Source organism: Piliocolobus tephrosceles, chromosome 14, assembly GCF_002776525.5.
Source record: "Piliocolobus tephrosceles isolate RC106 chromosome 14, ASM277652v3, whole genome shotgun sequence".
Lineage (NCBI taxonomy): Eukaryota > Metazoa > Chordata > Mammalia > Primates > Cercopithecidae > Piliocolobus > Piliocolobus tephrosceles.
Genome location: NC_045447.1, coordinates 41,796,171 through 41,817,350, shown reverse-complemented (window position 1 = coordinate 41,817,350; position 21,180 = coordinate 41,796,171). Strand labels below are relative to the sequence as shown.

Genomic DNA, 21,180 nt, shown 5'->3' with positions numbered 1-21,180 from the left:
CTCCAAAAGACAGGAGGGGATGGTCAGGAATTCATCTTCAAGGTCAAGGGCAGCCTGCCCAAGAGCCCAGGAGCCTACCGGCAGGCTTAAGACGAAAATTGTGCCTCTCAGCTTAGAAAGCATTGTGGCCCTCTGCAGCTCTGCTCTCAGCCAATAAAGAAGCTTCCAGGGAGAATTTTTAAAAGTTTGTGGAGGGAGGTTTCAAAGCAATGTGGCTTCAGTTCAAGAACATGGGGCCTTCTTTTAAAAATTTAAAGATGTGGGTAGATCACCTGAGGACAGGAGTTCAAGACCAGCCTGGCCAACATGGTGAAACCCCACCTGTACTAAAAATACAAGAATTAGCCAGGCGTGGTGGCAGGTGCCTGTAATCCCAGCTACTCGGGAGGCTGAGGCAGGAGAATCACTTGAACCCAGGAGACGGAGGTTGCAGTGAGCGGAGATCATGCCATTGCACTTCAGCCTGGGTGACAGAGCAAGACTCTGTCTCAAAAAAAAAAAAAAAAATTTAAACATGTACATTCTTGTTAAAGGAGGAAAAAGAAGTTAACCACTGCAAACATATAGAGATTTTTTTCCCTCATTCCTGCCCACTTTTCCTTTTTCATGGACATATACATTTATATATATGAATATATACACATATAGAGTGTTTTAAAAATAGAGGTTGGATTATACCATGCAAATTGTTGTATAACTACAGATATACTTCCATTTTTAAATGCCATGTAGCATTCATTAATGTAGATACTTCATAATGGTTTGGCAATCCCTCAATTGATTAGCTGTTTTCTGTTGGTTCCAATTTCTCAATATGGCAAGCTGTTGTCTGTGAACTTTCTTCCATCTTTGTGACTTTGTACAACTGATTCTATAAGGATTGTTCACAGAAATGGAATGACACTGCCCATTGATTGCAGTACTTAGATTCAGAAGGCAATTCTGATTACTTTAGGCAAATAAGTAACCCCATGAGCCTTGGTCTCCTATCTGAGAAACAGAAGTCTGGACCTTGGGGCATTTGGCAGTTTGATGGAATAATGTAGGTATCATCAAGTTCAAGGACAGCGTTAAGACCAAAGACAGAGTTAGGACCCTGGACGGGGAAAGGGAGCTCATGTTACAAGCAGAAAAGTCTCTTGTATGTGTTTTCCAAACTTTCTACAAAAAGTGTGTATTTCTTGTATGATCAGAAAAATAGCACAGCCAAGGACTGCTGCTAGAAAAGAGCAGCCACACAGCAGCTCTACACAGAGCTATGTGCCAGATTGCAGCCCATCTCCTTGGGGTCATGGGTGCAGTCCCTGGCTGGGGTCTCCTGTCTTACCTACCTACCTCCCAGGTATGAATGTTTTCACACCCTCCTGACAAAGGAAGTGATGGAGTACCCAGCAATCATACTGAAAGAACTCAACTCCTACAGCTCCAACCTCAGCCGATACTTCTTTGTGCGTGAAATCTTTGAACAGGTATGGAGAGGGCGATGATATACCCATTCACTCATGAAGAAGCTAAGGGAGAGGCTGACTTTTTGTTATGATCTGCCTAGACTTTGAAAGCCATCCCTAACCCTGCAGAGTTCAAATCAATGCAAGAAGAAAGCAGCTGAAAATCTCTAAAGAGACCATCTCTTTCGCAGTATAAAAGAGGCTGAAGGGTTCAGAAATCAGGGCTCCAGCCTGAATGGACTTATAATGAAAAGGTTAATTTATATGGTGCTTGGAATTCCATTTATCATACCTACCACTGCCACATAATTCTCTTAAAATATAGCTTTGACCCACCTACTCTCCTGCAAAATCCCTCCCCAACTGTGCAGCCCCCACCAGATCCAACTTACAGTCCCTAGATAACCACAAAGGCCCCACTCTCTCTGCTTTCCACCTTGACTCTCCCTGGTCCAGCAGACTCATCCCTTTTCTGGCATGTGCCCCCTACCTGCTGCCCTTCCTCATGATGCTCCCTCTGCTGGGGCCCCTCTGTCTCCACATATCCCAAACCCACCCATACCTCCAGTTCACTACCAAGAGAAAGGCTCCCACTCATTCCGCCTGACCCCTCATCTCACCTTGCTCAGCCCCTGCCACCTCTCAGGGCTCTGAACTATTTTTTGCTTGGTTGCTGTCGAATACAGGAGTCTGGAGCACCCAACTATAATGTATTTCTTAAAGGGCAAGTATGCCTTAATTTTTATTCAACTTTGATTGCCATTAGCACAAGGATCTTGCACATAATTCAGACACAATAAATGCTCTCTGGGTAAATGCATGAATACCTGGGATTCCCTGGTTTGAATCCCCCAGTGCTTGGCTCTTTTCCCGCACACCAGCCATAGTCCTGCCTGGCCTGAATGGAAATGCTTGTGGTTGGCACTGAACCTGGCCAAAGGTTTCCCACGTATACAGGACACCTGGCTGCTTCCCTGAGAATCTCTCCTCCCAGAAGAGATTCCTGTTTAGATTGCTACTAGATGCTCCCTCTGCCACCTAGGTTGAAGGGGAAGGTCAAGCTATAGGATGGTGAGCTCATTGCCTGCCCTTTGATATCATTTGGGTCACCTGGGTTAAAGGTATAGGCACTATTACGATCTCCATTTCATGGAGGATAACAATAAGCCCCATAGGGTTTAGAGGACCTGCCCAAGATCACTTAGCTTGTCAGGAGCCAGGAATCAAATCCAGACCTGCAAACTCCACAGCCTACACTGTTATCCATAACACAGAATATCCAAAACTTCACTCAGAGCCTGTGAAACAGGAAATTCGCAGGGCTTACAAGGGGGCTCTCAAGATCATGTAAATCATGCCCATTGTATCTGTTCCATTTAGCACAGAATGCAGCAGATTTCTGCCCTTCGTTTGCATCCCTCAGTTTATATTTTTCTTGCCCTTTGCTCCAGATCACTGCCAAAAAATATATCATAATGAGCTTTTATTCCATGTCTACCCATTGTGTGCTATAAGGGTTTGCTAGCCTTCTTGGAATTAAGAAAAACTGGTTCCCTGGATTGAGAACAACCCAGTTATCCCAGGGAACTAAGTTGGTCAAGGCCTGCATCAGGTATTAAAGGGGAGGGATGGGTACTTCTACTTAAAAGAGATGCACTTAAAAGTGGTACTCTGGACCGGGCACCGTGGCTCATGCCTGTAATCCCAGCACTTTGGGGGGCCTAGGCGGGCGGATCATGAAGTCAGGAGATCAAGACTATCCTGGTTAACACGGTGAAACCCCATCTCTACTGAAAATACAAAAAATTAGCCAGGCATGGTGGCAGATGCCTATAGTCCCAGCTACTCAGGAGGCTGAGGTAGGAGAATGGTGTGAACCTGGGATGCAGAGCTTGCAGTGAGCCGAGATCGCGCCACTGCACTCCAGTGCAAGACTCCTCTCAAAAAAAAAAAAAAAAAAAAGTGGCACTCTGAGGAAAGACAGTGCAGGTCCTTCAGTGACTTGTGGTTTTTTCCTTATAGAACTTGGCTGGAGAAGTCATTTTCAAATTCAGGCAACCAGGTAACACTTTTTCAGTTCAAGTCTTATTCTCCCAGACTTCACTTTTATGCCTTTGTGGGTTGGGAGGCCCAATCCAGGCAGCATCAGTAAATTGTCTCTCCTTGTGCTTTGGTGTTTATCATCAACAGAAGCACGTGAAAAACGCTTCCAGAAGAGAATGAGGAAACTGAGGAAGAAGCAAGGGTCTAAAGAGGACATGAGCAGAAGTGAGGAAAGCATAAGTAGTGGGACAAGTGCTGCCACATCAGTAGAAGAGATGGAAGAAGAAAATGATCAAGAAATGGAGTCCTTTATAACTGAAGAGGTGCTGGGGCAGCAGAAAAAATCTCCACTGCATGCTGAGATGGATGAGTCCAAAGAAGGCTCTATTCAGGGATTGGAAGAAATGCAGGTTGAAAGAGAGAGCTCCTTAAACCCATCCCTAAATGAGGAGAATGTGAAGGGTCAAGGAGAAGAGGAGGAGGAGTCACAGGAAGAAGATGAAAAGGAGGAAGAGGAGGAGGAGGAGGAGAAACTGGAGGAAGAGAAGGAGGAGAAGGAGGCACAGGAAGAGCAAGAGAGTTTATCTGTGGGTGAGGTAAGCCAGCAGCTGATTCATTCGTGGGCATAGAGAAAGTTTGCTGTGCTCATTTTGTGTTTATCCCTAGTGTAAGCTGGGGTCTTCAGTGGCCCAGTCTCCATAGAGGTGCAGAAAGAGAATTACAAAAATATTCATACTTTAAAAAAAAATTTTTTTAGGTCCAGGGGTACATGTGCAAGTTTGTTATTTAGGTAAATTATGTGTCATGAGGGTTTGATTTACAGATAATTTTGTCAGCAGGGTAATAAGCATAGTACCCAATAGTTTTTTTTTTTTTTTTCTGATCATCTCCCTGCTCCCCCCCTTTACCCCCAAATAGGCCCCAGTATCTGTTGTTCCCCTCCTAGTATCCATGTGTTCTTTGTTTAGCTCCCACTTAAAAGTGAGAATATGCAGTATTTGTTTTCTTTTCCTTCGTTAGTTTGCTTAGGATAATGGCCTCCAGCTCCATCCATGTTATTGCAAAGGACATGATCTCATTCTTTTTATGGTTGCATAGTATCCCATGGTTTATATGTACCACATTTTATTTATCCAGTCTATTGTCAATGGGCATTTAGGTTGATTCCATGTCTTAGCTATTGTGAATAGTGCTGCAATGAATATATAAGCATGCATGTGTCTTTATGGTAGAATGATTTACATTCCTCTGGGTATGTACCCAATAATGGGTCCGTGGGGTCAAATGGTAGTTCTGTTTTAAGTTATTTGAGAAATTGCCACACTGGAATACCCTTCCACCAGCAGTGAATAAGCATACCCTTTTCTCTGCAATCTTGCCAGCATCTGTTGTTTTTTGACTTTTTAATAATATTCATTCTGACTGTTATGAGATGGTATCTCATTGTGGTTTTGATTTACATTCTCCAGTGATTAGTGATGTTGAGCACCTTTTCATATACTGGTTGGCCACATGTATGTCTACTTTTGAAAAGTGTCTGTTTGTGTCCTTTGCCCACTTTTGAATAGGGTTGTTTGGTTTTTGCTTGTTAATTTAAATTCTTTATAGATTCTGGATATTAGACCTTTTCAGATGCGTAGTTTGCAATTATTTTCTCCCATTCTGTAGGTTGTCTGTTTACTCTGTTGATAGTTTTTTTTGCTGTGAAGAAGCTCTTTAGTTTAATTAGGTCCATTTGTCAATTTTTGTTTTTGTTGCAGTTGCTTTTGGCATCTTCATCATGAAATCTTTGCCAAGTCCTATGTCCAGAATCGTATTTCTTGTTTTATCTTCCAGGGTTTTTATAGCTTTAAGCTTTACATTTAAGTCTTTAATCCATCTTGAGTTGATTTTTGTATGTGGTATAAGGTAGGGGTCCAGTTTCAATCTTCTGCGTATGGCTACCCAGTTATCCCAGCACCATTTGTTAAATGTGTAGTCCTTTCCTCATTGCTTGTTTTTGTCAGCTTTGTTGAAGATCAGATGGTTTAGGTGTGAGGCGTTCTACTCCATTGGTCTGTGTGTCTGTTTTTGTACCTGTATCATGCTGTTTTGATTACTGTGGACCTGTAGTATAGTTTGAAGTCAGGTAACATGATACCTCCAGCTGTGCTCTCTTTATTTAGGATTGCCTTTGCTATTCAGGCTCTTTTTTTGTTGCATATAAATTTTAAAATAGATTTTCTGATTCTGTGAAGAATGTCATTAGTAGTTTGATAGGAACAGCATTCAATCTGTAAATTGCTCTGAGCAGTATGGCCATTTTAAAGATATTGACTCTTCCTATCCATGAACATGGGATGTTTATGGTTTATAGTATATACCCAATAATGGTATTGCTGAGTCAAATGGTATTTCTAGTTCTAGATCCCTGAGGAATCGCCACACTGTCTTCCACAATGGTTGAACTAATTTACACTCCCACCAACAGTGTAAAAGCATTCATATTTCTCCACATCCTCTCTAGCATCTGTTGTTTCCCAACTTTTTAATGATCGCCATTCTAACTGGTGCGAGATGGTATCTCATTGTGGTTTTGAATTGCATTACTCTGACGACCAGTGATGATGAGCATTTTTTCGTGTGTCTGTCGGCTGCATAAATCTCTTCTTTTGAAAAGTGTCTGTTCATATACTTTGCCCACTTTTTGATGGGGTTGTTTGATTTTTTTCTTGTAAATTTAAGTTCTTTGTAGATTCTGGATATTAGCTCTTTGCCAGATGGGTAGGTTGCAAAAATTTTCTACCATTCTGTGGGTTGCCTGTTCACTCTGATGGTAGTTTCTTTTGCTGTGCAGAAGCTCTTTAGTTTAATTATATCCCATTTGTCTATTTTGACTTTGGTTGCCATTGCTTTTGGTGTTTTAGTCATGAAGTCCTTGCCCATGCCTATGTCCTAAATGATATTGCCTAGGTTTTCTTCTAGGGTTTTTATGGTTTTAGGTCTAACACTTAAGTCTTTAATCCATCTTGAATTAATTTTTGTATAAGGTATAAGGAAGGGATCCAGTTTCAGCTTTCTACATATGACTAGCCAGTTTTCCCAGCATCATTTACTGAATAGGAGATCCTTTCCCCATTGCTTGTTTTTGTCAGGTTTATTGAAGATCAGATGGTTGTAGATGTATGGTGTTATTTCTGAGGCCTCTGTTCTGTTCCATTGGTCTATATCTCTGTTTTGGTACAAGTACCATGGTACAACCACAACCATGCTGTTTTGTTTACAGTAGCCTTGTAGTATAGTTTGAAGTCAGGTAGCGTGGTGCCTCCAACTTTGTTCTTTTTGCTTAGGATTGTTTTGGCAATGCGGGCTCTTTTTTGGTTCCATATAAACTTTAAAGTAGTTTTTTCCAGTTCTGTGAAGAAAGTCATTGGTAGCTTGATGGGGATGTCATTGAATCTATAAATTACATTGGGCAGTATGGCCATTTTCATGACATTGATTCTTCCTATCCATGAGCATGGAATGTTCTTCCATTTGTTTGTGTCCTCTTTTATTTCGTTGAGCAGTGGTTTGTAGTTCTCCTTGAAAAGGTCCTTCACATCCCTTGTAAGTTGGATTCCTAGGTATTTTATTCTCTATGTAGCAATTGTGAATCAGAGTGTACTCATGATTTGGCTCTCTGTCTGTTATTGGTGTATAATGCTTGTGATTTTTGCACATTGATTTTTATCCTGAGACTTTGCTGAAGTTGCTTCTCAGCTTGAGATTTTGGGCTGAGATGATGGGGTTTTCTAAATATACAATCATGTCATCTGCAAACAGGGACAATTTGACTTCCTCTTTTCCTAATTGAATACCCTTTATTTCTTTCTCTTGCTTGATTGCCCTGGCCAGAACTTCCAACACTATGTTGAACAGGAGTGGTGAGAGAGGATATCCCTGTCTTGTGCTAGTTTTCAAAGGAAATGCTTCCAGTTTTTGCCCTTAAGTATGATACTGGCTGTGGGTTTGTCATAAATAGCTCTTATTATTTTGAACTGTGTTCCATCAATACCTATTTTATTGAGCGTTTTTAGCATGAATGGCTGTTGAATTTTGTCAAAGGCCTTTTCTGCAGCTATTGAGATAATCTTGTGGTTTTTGTCTTTGGTTCTGTTTATGTGATGGATTACATTTATTGATTTGAGTATGCTGAACCAGCCTTGCATCCCAGGGATGAAGTCAACTTGATTGTGTTGGATAAGCTTTTTGATGTGCTGCTGGATTCGGTTTGCCAGCGTTTTATTGAGTATTTTTGCATCGATGTTCATCAGGGATATTGGTCTAAAATTCTCTTTTTTCGTCATGTCTCTGCCAGGCTTTGGTGTCAGGATGATGCTAGCCTCGTAAAATGAGTTAGGGAGGATTCCCTGTTTTTCTATTGATTGGAAAAGTTTCAGAAGGAATGGTACCAGCTCCTCTTTGTACCTCTGGTAGAATTGGGCTATGAATCCGTCTGGTCCTGGACTTTTTTTGGTTGGTAGGCTATTAATTATTGCCTTCATTTCAGAGCCTATTATTGGTCTATTCAGAGATTCCACTTCTTCCTGGTTTAGTCTTGGGAGGGTATATGTGTCCAGGAATTTATCCATTTCTTCTAGATTTTCTAGTTTATTTGCGTAGAGGTGTTTATAGTATTCTCTGATGGTAGTTTGTATTTCTGTGGGATCAGTAATGATATCCCCTTTATCATTTTTTTATTGTGTCTATTTGATTCTTCTCTCTTTTCTTCTTTATTAGTCTTGCTAGCAGTCTATCAATTTTGTTGATCTTTTTCAAAAAGTCAGCTCCTGGATTCATTGATTTTTTGAAGGGTTTTTTTTGTGTCTCTATCTCCTTCAGTTCTGCTCTGATCTTAGTTATTTCTTGCCTTCTGCTAGCTTTTGAATTTGTTTACTCTTGTTTCTCTAGTTCTTTTAATTGTGATGTTAGGGTGTCGGTTTTAGATCTTTCCTGCTTTCTCTTGTGGGCATTTAGTGCTATAAATTTCCCTCTACACACTGCTTTAAATGTGTCCCAGAGATTCTGGTACGTTGTGTCTTTGTTCTCGTTGGTTTCAAAGGACATCTTTATTTTTACCTTCATTTCGTTATTTACCTGGTAGTCATTCAGGAGCAGGTCGTTCAGTTTCCATGTAGTTGTGCGGTTTTGAGTGAGTTTTTTAATCCTTAGTTCTAATTTGATTGCACTGTGGTCTAAGAGACAGTTTGTTGTGATTTCTGTTCTTTTACATTTGCTGAGGAATGCTTTACTTCCAACGATGTGGTCGATTTTGGAATAAGTGTGATGTGGTGCTGAGAAGAATGTATATTCTGTTGATTTGGGGTGGAGAGTTCTGTAGATGTCTATTAGGTCTGCTTGTGTTGCAGAGCCTTCAATTCCTGGATATCCTTGTTAACTTTCTGTCTCGTTGATCTGTCTAATGTTGACAGTGGGGTGTTAAAGTTTCCCATTATTATTGTGTGGGAGTCTAAGTCTCTTTGTAGGTCTCTCAGGACTTGCTTTATGAATCTGAGTTCTCCTGTATTGGGTGCATATGTATTTAAGATAGTTAGCTCTTCTTGTTGAATTGATCCCTTTACCATTATGTAGTGACCTCCTTTGTCTCTTTTGATCTTTGTTGGTTTAAAGTCTGTTTTATCAGAGACTAGGATTGCAACCCCTGCCTTTTTTTTGCTTTCCATTTGCTTGCAAGATCTTCCTCTATCCCTTTATTTTGAGCCTATGTGTGTCTCTGCACATGAGATGGATCTCCTGAATACAGCACACTGATGAATCTTGACTCTATCCAATTTGCCAGTCTGTGTCTTTTAACTGGGGCATTTAGCCCGTTTACATTTAAGGTTAATATTGTTATGTGTGAATTTGATCCTGTCATTATGATGTTAGCTGGTTATTTTGCCCGTTAGTTAATGCAGTTTCTTCTTAGCATCAATGGTCTTTACAATTTGGCGTGTTTTTGCGGTGGCTGGTATTGGTTCTTCCTTTCCATGTTTACTGCTTCCTTCAGGAGCTCTTGTAAGGCGGGCCTGGTGGTGACAAAATCTCTCAGCATTTGCTTGTCTGTAAAGGATTTTATTTCTCCTTCACTTATGAAGCTTAGTTTGGCTGGATATGAAATTCTGAGTTGAAAATTCTTTTCTTTAAGAATGTTGAATATTGGCCCCCACTCTCCTCTGGCTTGCAGGGTTTCTACCAAGAGATCCGCTATTAGTCTGATGGGCATCCCATTGTGGGTAACCTGACCTTTCTCTCTGGTTGCTCTTAGTATTTTTTCCTTCATTTCAACCTTAGTGAATCTGACAATTATGTGTCTTGGGGTTGTTCTTCTCGAGGAGTATCTTTGTGGTGTTCTCCGTATTTCCTGAATTTGAATGTTGGCCTGCCTTGCTAGGTTGGGGAAGTTATCCTGGATAATATACTGAAGAGTGTTTTCTAGCTTGGTTCCATTCCCCCCATCACTTTCAGGTATACCAATCAAATGTAGATTTAGTCTTTTCACATAGTCCCATATTTCTTGGATGCTTTGTTCATTTCTTTTTACTCTTTTTTCTCTAAACTTCTCTTCTCGCTTTATTTTATTAATTTGATCTTCAATCACTAATACCCTTTCTTCCATTGATTGAATCAGCTACTGAAGCTTGTGCATGCATCACATAGTTCTCATACCATGGTTTTCAGCTCCATCAGGTCACTTAAGGTCTTCCCTACACTGTTTATTCTAGTTAGCCATTCATTTAATCTTTTTTCATGGTTTTTAGCTTCCTTGTGATGAGTTCGAACATCCTCTTTTAGCTCAGAGAAGTTTGTTATTACCGACTTTCTGAAGCCTACTTCTGTCAGTTCATCAAAGTCATTCTCCATCCTGCTTTGTTCCATTGCTGGCAAGGAGCTGTGATCCTTTGGAGGAGAAGAGGTGCTCTGGTTTTTAGAATTTTTAGCTTTTCTGCTCTGGTTTCTCCCCATCTTTGTGGTTTTTATCTACCTTTGGTCTTTGATGATGCTGACCTACAGATGGGGTTTTGGTGTGGATGTCCTTTTTGTTGATATTGATGCTATTCCTTTCTGTTTGTTAGTTTTCCTTCTAACAGTCAGGTCTCTCAGCTACAGGTCTGTTGGAGTTTGCTGGAGCTCCACTCCAGACCCTGTTTGCCTGGGTTTCACCAGCGAAGGCTGCAGAACAGCAAATATTGCAGAACAGCAAATATTGCTGCCTGATCCTTGCTTTGGAAGCTTCATCTCAGAGGGGTACCTGGCTATATGAGGTGTTAGTCAGCCCCTACTGGGAGGTGTCTCCAAGTTAGGCTACACGGGGGTCAGGGACCCACTTGAGGAGGCGGTCTGTCCATTCTCAGAGCTCAAACACTTTGCTGGGGGGACCATTTGTCTCTTCAGAGCTGTCAGACAGGGAAGTTTAAGTCTGCAGAAGTTTTTGCTGCCTTTTGTTCAGCTATGCCCTACCCCTAGAAGTGGAGTCTACAGAGGCAGGCAGGCCTCATTGAACTGAGGTGGGCTCCACCCAGTTCGAGCTTCCCGGCCGCTTTGTTTACCTAGTCAATCCTTAGCAATGGCAGACATCTCCCCACCCAGTCAGGCTTTCCACCTCACAGTTCGATTTTGGACTAGCAATGAGCAAGGCTCCATGGGTGTGGGACCTGCTGAGCCAGGTGTGGGATATATTCTCCTGGTGTGCCATTTGCTAAGACCATTTGAAAAGCTCAGTGTTTTAAGTGGCAGTGTCCTGATTTTCCTGGTATAGTCTGTCACCACTTCCCTTGGCTAGGAAAGGGAAATCCCCTGACCCCTTGTGCTTCCCGGGTGAGGTGATGCCCCGCCCTGCTTTGGCTCGCCCTCTGTGGGCTGCACTGACTTTCTGACCACTCCCACTGAGATGAACCAGGTGCCTCAGTTGGAAATGCAGAAATCACCCATCTTCTGCATCGATCATGCTGGGAGCTGCAGACTGGAGCTCTTCCTATTCAGCCATCTTGGAATCAACCTCTAATTTTTGTATTTTTAGTAGAGACAGGGTTTCACCATGTTGCCCAGGCTGGTCTCAAACTCATCACCTCAAATGATCTGCCGCCTCAGCCTCCCAAAGTGCTGGGAGTACCAGTGTAAGCCACTGCACCCAGCCATAGCAATGCTTTCTAAAATTCACTTTCCTCTCCTCATTTCCCTGCAACCTACTCTAAAGTCACTCTTCAACTGTGTGGCTTTCCTTATCCCTCCCTGATTCTCTCTCCTTCTCAATTCCTCCTTATTGAATAGATCAACTTAGACTCTCTTGCTTCACCTTGGCCTGTTTATTTCTTCTCTCTTCCTATTCTCAAAAGCTCCATATCCAAGCTGGCAGACAGAGCTCTCCTTTGAGTGCAGGGAAGTTACTCTCATAAAGTAAATCTTGTCCTCAAAACACATTCAAAATCACAGAACAATAACTTGAATTTCATAATCATAGAATTGCAGAAGAATCATTTCCTATATTGTTGTGGAAAAATTGGTATCTTAGACTTCTTTTTGAGCAGGAATCCCAAACTCACATTCCCACAGGCATGTAATAGAAAACAGGGCTGGAGACCAAGTGTAAAATAATGACAAATGATGAAGACTATGCAGGTATTACTTAACTCCAACTAAAGATGCCATGTGGGAATGTAGGTTCAGAACTGACATATTTTCTGATGTTTTAAGAGAAATTAGAAACCCAGATTTTTATGTAGAACTTCCCAATTTTAAAAGCACTGTGCATTGCGGGGGTGTGGAACCTAGGCAAGATTCAGCCATAATCTTGGCCCAAAATTTGGTTTACAACCTCTGATATCAAGGAACCTGTGGTTGGAGTTCCCAAGTCCGTTTGATGATATCAAGTCAACTTTAGTCTTGTTGCCTGCTTAGGAAGAAGACAAGGAAGAGGGTCTGGAGGAGACATACTATGAGGACATGGAGTCCTTCACAATCTCCAGTGGAAACACGTATTTTGTCTTTGTACCCCTGGAAGAAGAAGAGCATTGCAGGAAGTCCCATTCCACCTTCTCAGCCATGTTCATCAGTGACACTTCCAGTGCCAAGTTCATAGAACAAGTGACAATTCCATCGAGACTAATTTTAGAAATTAAGAAACAGTGAGTAAAAAACTATTTTATTCTCATCCTGTTGTTCTGAGTTTTGTTAACAAGGTGAAATGTTAAAAAAAAAAAAAGAAAAGAAAAGAAAAGGATTGGACTGGTATCACTTGGATAAAGAAAAAATATAGGTAACTGAAGGAAGGTAGGGGTGAGAAACACAATTAAAAAATGGCAAAATCCAGGAATTATTTGCAGTCACAGATATCTTCTGTGAGAGTGACCCCCTGCACCCACCTCAGGAGGCTGTCTGCTGGCTTGGGCCTTGGACATAAGATACAGTGTTTTCCCTTCCAGATACTTTTGGGTTCTATTTCCTGGTACATCTGTAATCGTAAGGCTGCTTTTCTTTTTCTATTTTAATTCTACAGATATACACCATAAATATAAATATCTCATGTATAGCATTTTGTACTCAATATGTGCAAAATATAAGAATGGAACTGTTCACTCATAGAGTATATCCATGTCCATCGCTGGAAGACATGGCCAGAAGATATTACCAAAGAGTTTCGTTGCAGAAAATATAAGAAAATTGAAGAATAGAGAAATGACCCATAACCCCAAGTAAATTCCCACCAAGGGGAATTTACTTCCCCTAACTCCCAAGTTTCTGGGCCTTTGTGTTTGAGTTTGGATCAAATGTGGACATTTGTGTTTGCCTTTTGGATGGCATTCTCATTGTCCTCCTGCCTCTACAATGTCGTAGGAGGACTCATCAGCTAGAGATCTCCTGGTTCGTTCACCTCCCATATGTAACATGGGCAGGAGGCTGGAGATAAGGAATGAAAGGAGTACAGTCAGGCCTTTGGGCTCTTTCTCCTACACCTCAGCAGCATCTCACCTTGGAAATGTCTCTTGACTCAAACATCATCCCTCTCCTTCCTCTACCAGAGGCCATCATCTGCCCTCTCCATGGCAGATAGGACAAAGGTCAGCAAGGACTATCACAGGAGCTATTATTTACCGAGTGTATTTAATCCCCTTAATAAATGTGAGACAGGTACCATAATTAACTCCATTTTACAGTTGAAGAAACTGAGCCTCAGAGAGTTAGTCATTTGGCCTAGATCTCCATGACAGAAAGCAGTTTGATCCAAGATATGAATCCAGACAGACCCTGTAACTCCAGAATCTTGCACCAACCACTATGCTATCTGGCCTTTTGACTAACAAGAAAAAAATTATCTGTCCAACTGATTGGGTTTGCATACTGAAGGATAACATGCCTTCATGAAAGTATGAAAGTCATAAGTGTATAGCTCAATGAATTGCCCAAATATGACACAGTTGATACCCAAAGCCCACAAGAAATAGAACAATTACCAACCCTCCAGGAACCCACTTTGTGTACCCATCCCAAGCCACCACTCTGTCTTCCCCAAAGATAACAAATATTATAACTTCTGAGTTCATTTTGCTTATTTTTTAACTTTATCTAAATTAGGTCATAAAGAACTCACTATTTTTTCATGTTTATGAGACATACATATTATTGAATGTGGCTAGAGTTCAGTTTTTATTTCTGTATAGTATCCCATTATAAAATAAATAATCCATTTTATTAATCCATTTTACTGATATATGTTTGGTCTTTCCAATATACCAATAATGTTGCTCCGAACACTCTTGTACAAATCTTCTGGTGAATATATGTATACATTTCTGTTACATATAGAACTAAGAGTGGAACTGCTGACTCACAGAGTGTGTGTCCATATCCATCTGTAGGAGATACGGCCAAAAGATGCTACCGAGGAGTTTTCAAAAGTGGTTTTTGACAGTTTTACAGTCTACAACAGCATATGAGAACTTCAACTGCTCCACAACCTCAGTGGTGTTGTTAGTGGTTTTTATCTTAGCCATTCTGATATAGTTATAGTGGTGTTTCATTGTGATTTTAATATGTATTCTCCTGATGAGTATGATATTGTATTCTTTTTAAAATACTCGTTGGGCCATTTGGTTATCTTTTTGTGAAATGCCTAGCAAAATCTTTTGCCTATTATATTTCTGGTTGATTTTCTGTCTTTTTTCTTATTAATTTATGGGAATTAATTATGTATTCTATAGCCGGGCGTGGTGGTGTATGCCTATAATTCCAGCTACTCAGGAGGCTGAGGTAGGAGAATCGCCTGAACCTGGGAGGTGGAGGTTACAGTGAACCGAGACAGTGCTGCTACACTCCAGACTGGGAGACAGAGTGAGACTCCATCTCAAAAAAATTAAATTATATATTCTATATAAGGCTTTGTCAGATAAATAAATGGCAAATATTCATCCTCTCTCTGCACTTGCCTTTTTTACTCTCTTTCAAGTTATATCTTTTGATGGGCAGAAGTTCTTATTTCTAATAAGGTCCAATTCATCAATTTTTTAATTAAGGTTAATTTACTTTGTGCGTTATCCCCAAGGACATGGAGATGTTCTCCAATGTTATATATTTAAAATGTTATTGTTTTCAACTTCCATATTAACATCTAAAATCCACCTGGAACTGATTTTTGTTTATGGTGTGAAATAGGGGTCAAGATTCATTTCTTTCCCATATAGATAACCAGTTGATCCTGGGTCATTTAATGAAGAGACTCTCCTCTCCCCCACTGCTCTGCCACATGTCTTTTCTAGTTCTCTGTGTGTCTATCCAATGACTTCACGCTGCTTGATTACTACAGCTTTACACTAAGTCTTACTATCTGATAGTGTAAGTCCTCCAACTTTAGTCTTCTCCCTCCATTATTCTTGGCCCTTTGTATTTCTACATAATTTTTTAAATTAGCTCAAGTTTCCATAAGACGTCTGCTGCAATGTCGTTTCTTATTATTGCATTGAATCTATAGATCAGTTTTTGGAAACTGACATCTTAACAATACATGGCCAAAAAAGCATGGTAAATCTTAAAAAGGAAGAAATGATAAGCTGAGACGCAACATTTGCAACTCACATCAAAGTCAATGACCCTCATGTCCCCAGTATATGAAGAGCTCCTAGAAATTGATTTGTAAAAAAGAACAGCTGTTCACAACAGAGAATTGGGCAAAAGACATTCATGGACAGTACACAGAAAGAGAAACTAAATACTCTTGGGTTTTTTTGAGGCAGGGTCTCACTCTGTCACCTAGGCTGGAGTTCAGTGGCATGACTCACTGCAGCCTTAACCTCCTGAGTAGATGGGACCATAGGCGCATGTCACCATGACCAGCTAATTTTGTAAATATTTTGTAGAGATGGGGTCTCACCATGTTGCCCAGACTGGTCTCGAACTCCTAGGTTCAAGCAATCCTCCTGCTTCAGTCTCCCAAAGTGCTGGGATCATAGGCATGAGCCACAGTGCCCAGCCTAAATAATCTTAAACACATGAAAATATGCTCAGTCTCAATCATAATATGACAAAATTGTCAAACTTAGACATCTGACAATACACTCTGAGACTGTGGAGAAATAGGAACATCGCTGATGAGAATACAAGTTGACTTCTAGTGGAAACAGTTTGGCCATATCTGCCAAAACCACAAATGTGTTTTAACCTTTGATTCAGCAACTACAGTTCAAGGTCATTCATCCAAAGAAACACTTCTACATATGACATACGTAATGTCCTCCAGCAGTGGTACGGTTAAACGAGTAATGGTCCATTTACACAATGAAATGCAATGTAGCTGGGAAATGAAATGAGGAAAAGGAGTGAAGGGGGGAAGCCCTTTGGTCTCCATGTGGAAAGACCTCTCATAGGACATGATTGCTGGCAGGGCTGACCCTGGCTGGTTTCTCCCTCAGACTTAGAGCTGGCTTCTTCGAGCACCTCGAGAAGTGGTTTGACCAGTGTTCCCTCAACACCCGGGTCACCGTGGCCACCAAAATCAGTGAGCTGGATTCAGAACTGGAGCTGCATCTGCACCTGCATCAGCCAAGAGCCCAGCAGATTGAAAAAGACATCCACAACGTCAGGGCAGGTACAGACACTGCCTGGGAATGTCTGCCCTGCCCCCAGCCCCTCCTTCAATGTCTGCTCCACTGTGGCTCCATGTCCATTAGCTGTCCCAGTTTGTACCATGCAATGTTTAGCATGTTCTCATCACACCATGGAAGATGTGCACAAGGGTTCGCACCTCTGAGGCTTGCAGAAAAAGGTGGTACTCAGAATCCTCCTACGAGATTTTTTTCTCATTTCCATTTTTTTTCAAGAGGGTGTTAGAGTTGAAAACAAAGAGTGTTGTACTGTTTTAGCTCTTGGATGCCAGATCTGCTCATACACCTGTCAGATACACACCTGCATAGTGGATATTCTAGAGGCAAGCCCATAGCTCAGGAATTAGAGCTCTCAGTTTCAACTCCTGTGACCGTGTGACCCTGTACAGGTTACCTGACCTCTCTGACCCCTCTCTCATCTGCAGAAGGGGTTGATGGAGGTGTTAAGGAGGTGGTAATAAGCCCTTTTTAAATGGTATAGTAAGGAATCATGAGCACCTGGTACAAGATACAGCCTCCAAAAGTGGTGGCCATTATTTCTACTTTATCATTTATCATACTTAAAAATACATGCGTTTCACACCTACGTGGTGGACTCTGTTAATGTGGCAGGGGGCGGGGGGGATGTTTTCAGTAGGATTCTTCAATGACTATTGGTTTTTCACCCAAATTATACCCCAGCTCCTTCAAAGCCCTTTAGAAGTATCAGAGAGCCCCGTCACTAACCCACACAAACTCCTATTCCTGGAGCAGGGAAGGAGTTGTGCAAGTTGACAACTGGCCTTGAATCCCAGTGCTTGCGGGCTCAGGCAACTTGTGTGGCATTTGGAACCTCATTGTTGTCATCTGGAAAATGTGTGTGCTAAATGCACTGAGGAATAAAAAGGATTCTATATCCACTGAGTAGAAGCTCCCTGAAGGCTGGCTCCCTGTCCTTCCCAGGCCACCTGAGCCAATACACAGTGTGGAAAACAAGGCGAGAGAAGCGAAGTCCTAGCATCTCACCAGTCATTTTGGCAGAGCTGAGACCACAGCACTTCCACCACTTCAGACGATAGTGGGGTCAGATGGGAGGTGGTCAGGGTTGGGGGCTCTAGGGACTCTCTGCTCACCTAAAGGCCTATGATGGATCCCTGGAAGCCCAGTCCTTGTTCTTGCCACTCCATCTTGGAAGACAGTTGGAATTCAGGCTCACTGGACATAAGTATCTGCTGATGTTAAGGAGCAAACCCAGACTGCTCAGTGCTGTACTTGCTGTTACCCCCCAGACCTCCTCACCTAGATCTCAGCCCTCCCCAACAGCCCCTGCCCATCCTGCGTGCTACTCGGCTGCTCCCCAGACTGTCCATCTTCCTGGCTGTGTTCCCTCTGCTCCGGGCAGGGTGTCTCTACCAACAGGAGCTCCCTGCTCATGGCCAGGCCTCCTCTCCAGCCCGAGCCCTGATGAAGGCAACAGGGGCAGGACAAGAGGCCTTGACCTGAATCGTTCCTGTTCTGCAGCTGGCCTGGGAGAGGCAGCAGATGGGCCTTGTTCCAGGAAAGCAACATGCTGAGGTAAGTCGGGTCCCAGGGACCCCAGCTCTCTTAATCCTTTTTCAGCGGAGCTCTTGCTTCATCAAGAGCGGTTGGACAGCCACTGTGCTGGGGTGACCGAGACGCTGAAGAAGGAGCGGCTGATGTTCTGCCAGTTCCAAGAAGAGCAAAACGTGAGGAGCAAAAACTTCCACCTCAAGATCTATGACATGGAGCACATCTTCTTGAATGCCACCAGAAGCCAAAAGTAAGGGGTCCTGGGAGTCTCCACCCCAGCCATGTGGCTCTGGAATCTCAGTTTGGCTGGTCCTTTCAAAGGAGCTCCCCTCCCTGTAGACACAACAGCAGAAGGCACCTCCAGAGCCTTCTTTCGAGTTAAACTCTTCAAGAGAGTCAAGTCAAACTCTGTGTGGAATATTGCGTGGGAAGGCAGGGAGTGAGCAGCCAGAGAGCAAAGAATACACACAGGCAGCATGCAAGGGTGCAAACCAAGTACTATGAAATATCAGTGGTGGGGAAGACCACTTCCCCTCAGGAAAAATCAGGGAGGGCTTCCTGCAGGAGGCAGCATTGAATATGAACTCAGAAGAGCCCTGAATGGAGAAAGATGGGAGAGGGTTGCGTTCCACAATCACTGAAAGAGCACTGGCTCAGCTCAGTGTAGGAGTGTGCTCAGGGCAGAGCAAGGGGCTCCAGAGAGGCCATTTGGGATATGAGATGGAGGCCTCAGGCAGGTCCCAGGGAGGAGACTGGCAAGTGTCTACGCAGCCATCAGGCACATGAGGGACAGCTGGTTCTGGTGGACTTGGTTGTAAATAGGACACTCTCAGGGCACTCTTTTAGGGGATCATGGGTGCAGGAGCCACCTTGCTGGGGGTCAGACACAGCCCACTGGAGCAGGGACAAAGATCCAGTAGGATCTTCTGGGATTCTTTCACCAATTTGATTGCAAGGGTCAGAGAGAGAAGGACGCCCTCTGATCCAGCACACCCAGAGTGTGTCCTACAGACACTGGAATTTGGAACTTCTTTCTACTGCCCCCTTTGCTACCCAGAGAAGCTGGGCACAGCTTGTGGAGCCCAAATAGACTCCCAGGATGTCCTCCTTTCAGGCCCAGGCCACCACCCTTCCCTCTCATGCCCCCCAAACTGGTCACCCATCAGCACTGTGTCCCCAGGAAGGTCACCTATCACCACCTGCTCCTCCCATGTCTTCAGGATGCTCACCATCACCACCTGTCCCTCCTGTGTCCCCAAGCTGGTCGTCATCACCACCTGCAACTCCCACATCCCCTAGGCTGATCACCATCACCACCTGCCCTTCCCTTGTCCCCCAGGGTTGTCCCCCATCACTGTCCTGTTCCTCCTCTGTCTCCCACAGGCTGGTCATTCTCAGCAATACACTGCACCAGGAGTTGCTTAACTATGTTGATGTCACCCAGGTGTCCCTGCGCAGCTTCCGGCAGTACTTGGAGGAGAGTCTGGGCAAACTCCGCTACTCAAATATTGAGTTCATCAAACACTGCAGGTGGGAGCCAGTGTCCAGGGCCTGTTGAGGCCACCTGAGTTTCTTGGGATGTGGTCTCGTTTCCCCCTTAATTTTTAGTTTTGACAAAATATACATAACATCAAACTTAACTCTTAACCATTTTTAGGTGCACAGATCAGTGGCATTAAGGATATCCTGGTCGTTGTGCTACCATCACCACCATTGGTCACCAGAATTTTTTCATCTTCCCAAACTGAAACTCTGTACCATTAAACAAGAACTCCCCATTCCTCCCTCCCCACAGCCCCTGGCAACCACCACCCTGCTTTCTGTTTCTCTGAATTTGAAACCTCGAGGTACTTCATATAAGTGGAATCACATATTTGTCCTTTTCTTGTCTGGCTCATTTCATTTAGCATATTGTCTTCAAGGTTCATCCATGTATCTTGTGTCATGTATCACAAAATCATGTGTCATCCATGTATCATGGTTCATCCATGTATCATGTATCATGTGTCACAAAATCATTCCTTTTTAAGGCTGAATAATGTTCCATTGTGTGTATAGATCACATTTTGTTTACCCATTCATCTTTGATGGGCATTTGGGTTGGTTCCATCTTTTGGCTATTGTGAATAATGGTGGTAGGAACATTAGTGTACAAATACCTGTTGAAGGTCCTGGTTTTAATTATTTTGCTTATTTCCTAGAAGTGGAATTGCTGGATTAAACAGTAATTCTATGTTTAACTTTGAGAAGAACCCTCATACTGTTTCCACAGCAGCTGCGCCATATTCATTCTCACCAGCAATGCACAAGGGTTCCAATTTCTCTACATTATCACCAACGCTTGTTACTTTCTGGTGTTTTTTGTTTTTTATAATAGACCTGTTAATGGGTGTGAAGTGTTTCTATGTTGTGGTTTTGATTTGCATTTCCCTGACAATTAATGATGTTAACCTTTCCATGTGTTTATTGGCCATTCTTTCCCCTTATTTTCACCCCTGCAATCTGAATCCTGGATGAAAGTAATCCTAGATTTAGTCTTTGACATTTTTGAAAGGCTATATTTATTTTTTAAGGCTTATGCTATTTTAAACATCACAAATCTTTTAATCATTACAGCATAATCAAACACAGATTGTATATAAAGTACAAAGTGGAAGCCCTCCAAAAATATATTTTCTATGTGCCTGTACTTATGTATACATGAGCAAAACATTGTTAGTTTTGTACAGAAGTGGAATGCTAGTACACACGCTGACCCACAGCCCCCCACTACCACCATCACCAAATCATGGTGATGGAGGGAGTAAAGGAACTTTCTTTCCACCCCTGAAGTTTCAACAATTTGAGCCAATACAACAAGGCCGGGCACAGTGGTTCACGCCTGTAATCCCAGCATTTTGGGATTCCGAGGCTGGTGGATCGCCTGAGGTCAGGAGTTCGAGACCAGTCTTGCCAACATGGAGAAACCCCGTCTCTACTGAAAATACAACAATTAGCTGGGCGTGGTGGCAGGCGCCTATAATCCCAGCTACTTGGGAGGCTGA

General features: G+C 42.6%; 1 protein-coding gene across 1 annotated transcript in view; it reads left to right on the top strand.

The window, feature by feature from the left end:
• The window catches only part of CCDC180 (coiled-coil domain containing 180), a 68,347-nt gene that overhangs the window by 22,164 nt on the left and 25,003 nt on the right, over positions 1-21,180 (top strand). The window contains exons 16-22 of the mRNA XM_023203136.2: positions 1,343-1,469; positions 3,471-3,510; positions 3,639-4,087; positions 12,411-12,637; positions 16,415-16,590; positions 18,206-18,386; positions 19,520-19,666. Of these exons, the coding sequence (XP_023058904.1) occupies positions 1,343-1,469; positions 3,471-3,510; positions 3,639-4,087; positions 12,411-12,637; positions 16,415-16,590; positions 18,206-18,386; positions 19,520-19,666 (1,347 nt within the window). The remainder of the gene's footprint in view (positions 1-1,342; positions 1,470-3,470; positions 3,511-3,638; positions 4,088-12,410; positions 12,638-16,414; positions 16,591-18,205; positions 18,387-19,519; positions 19,667-21,180) is intronic.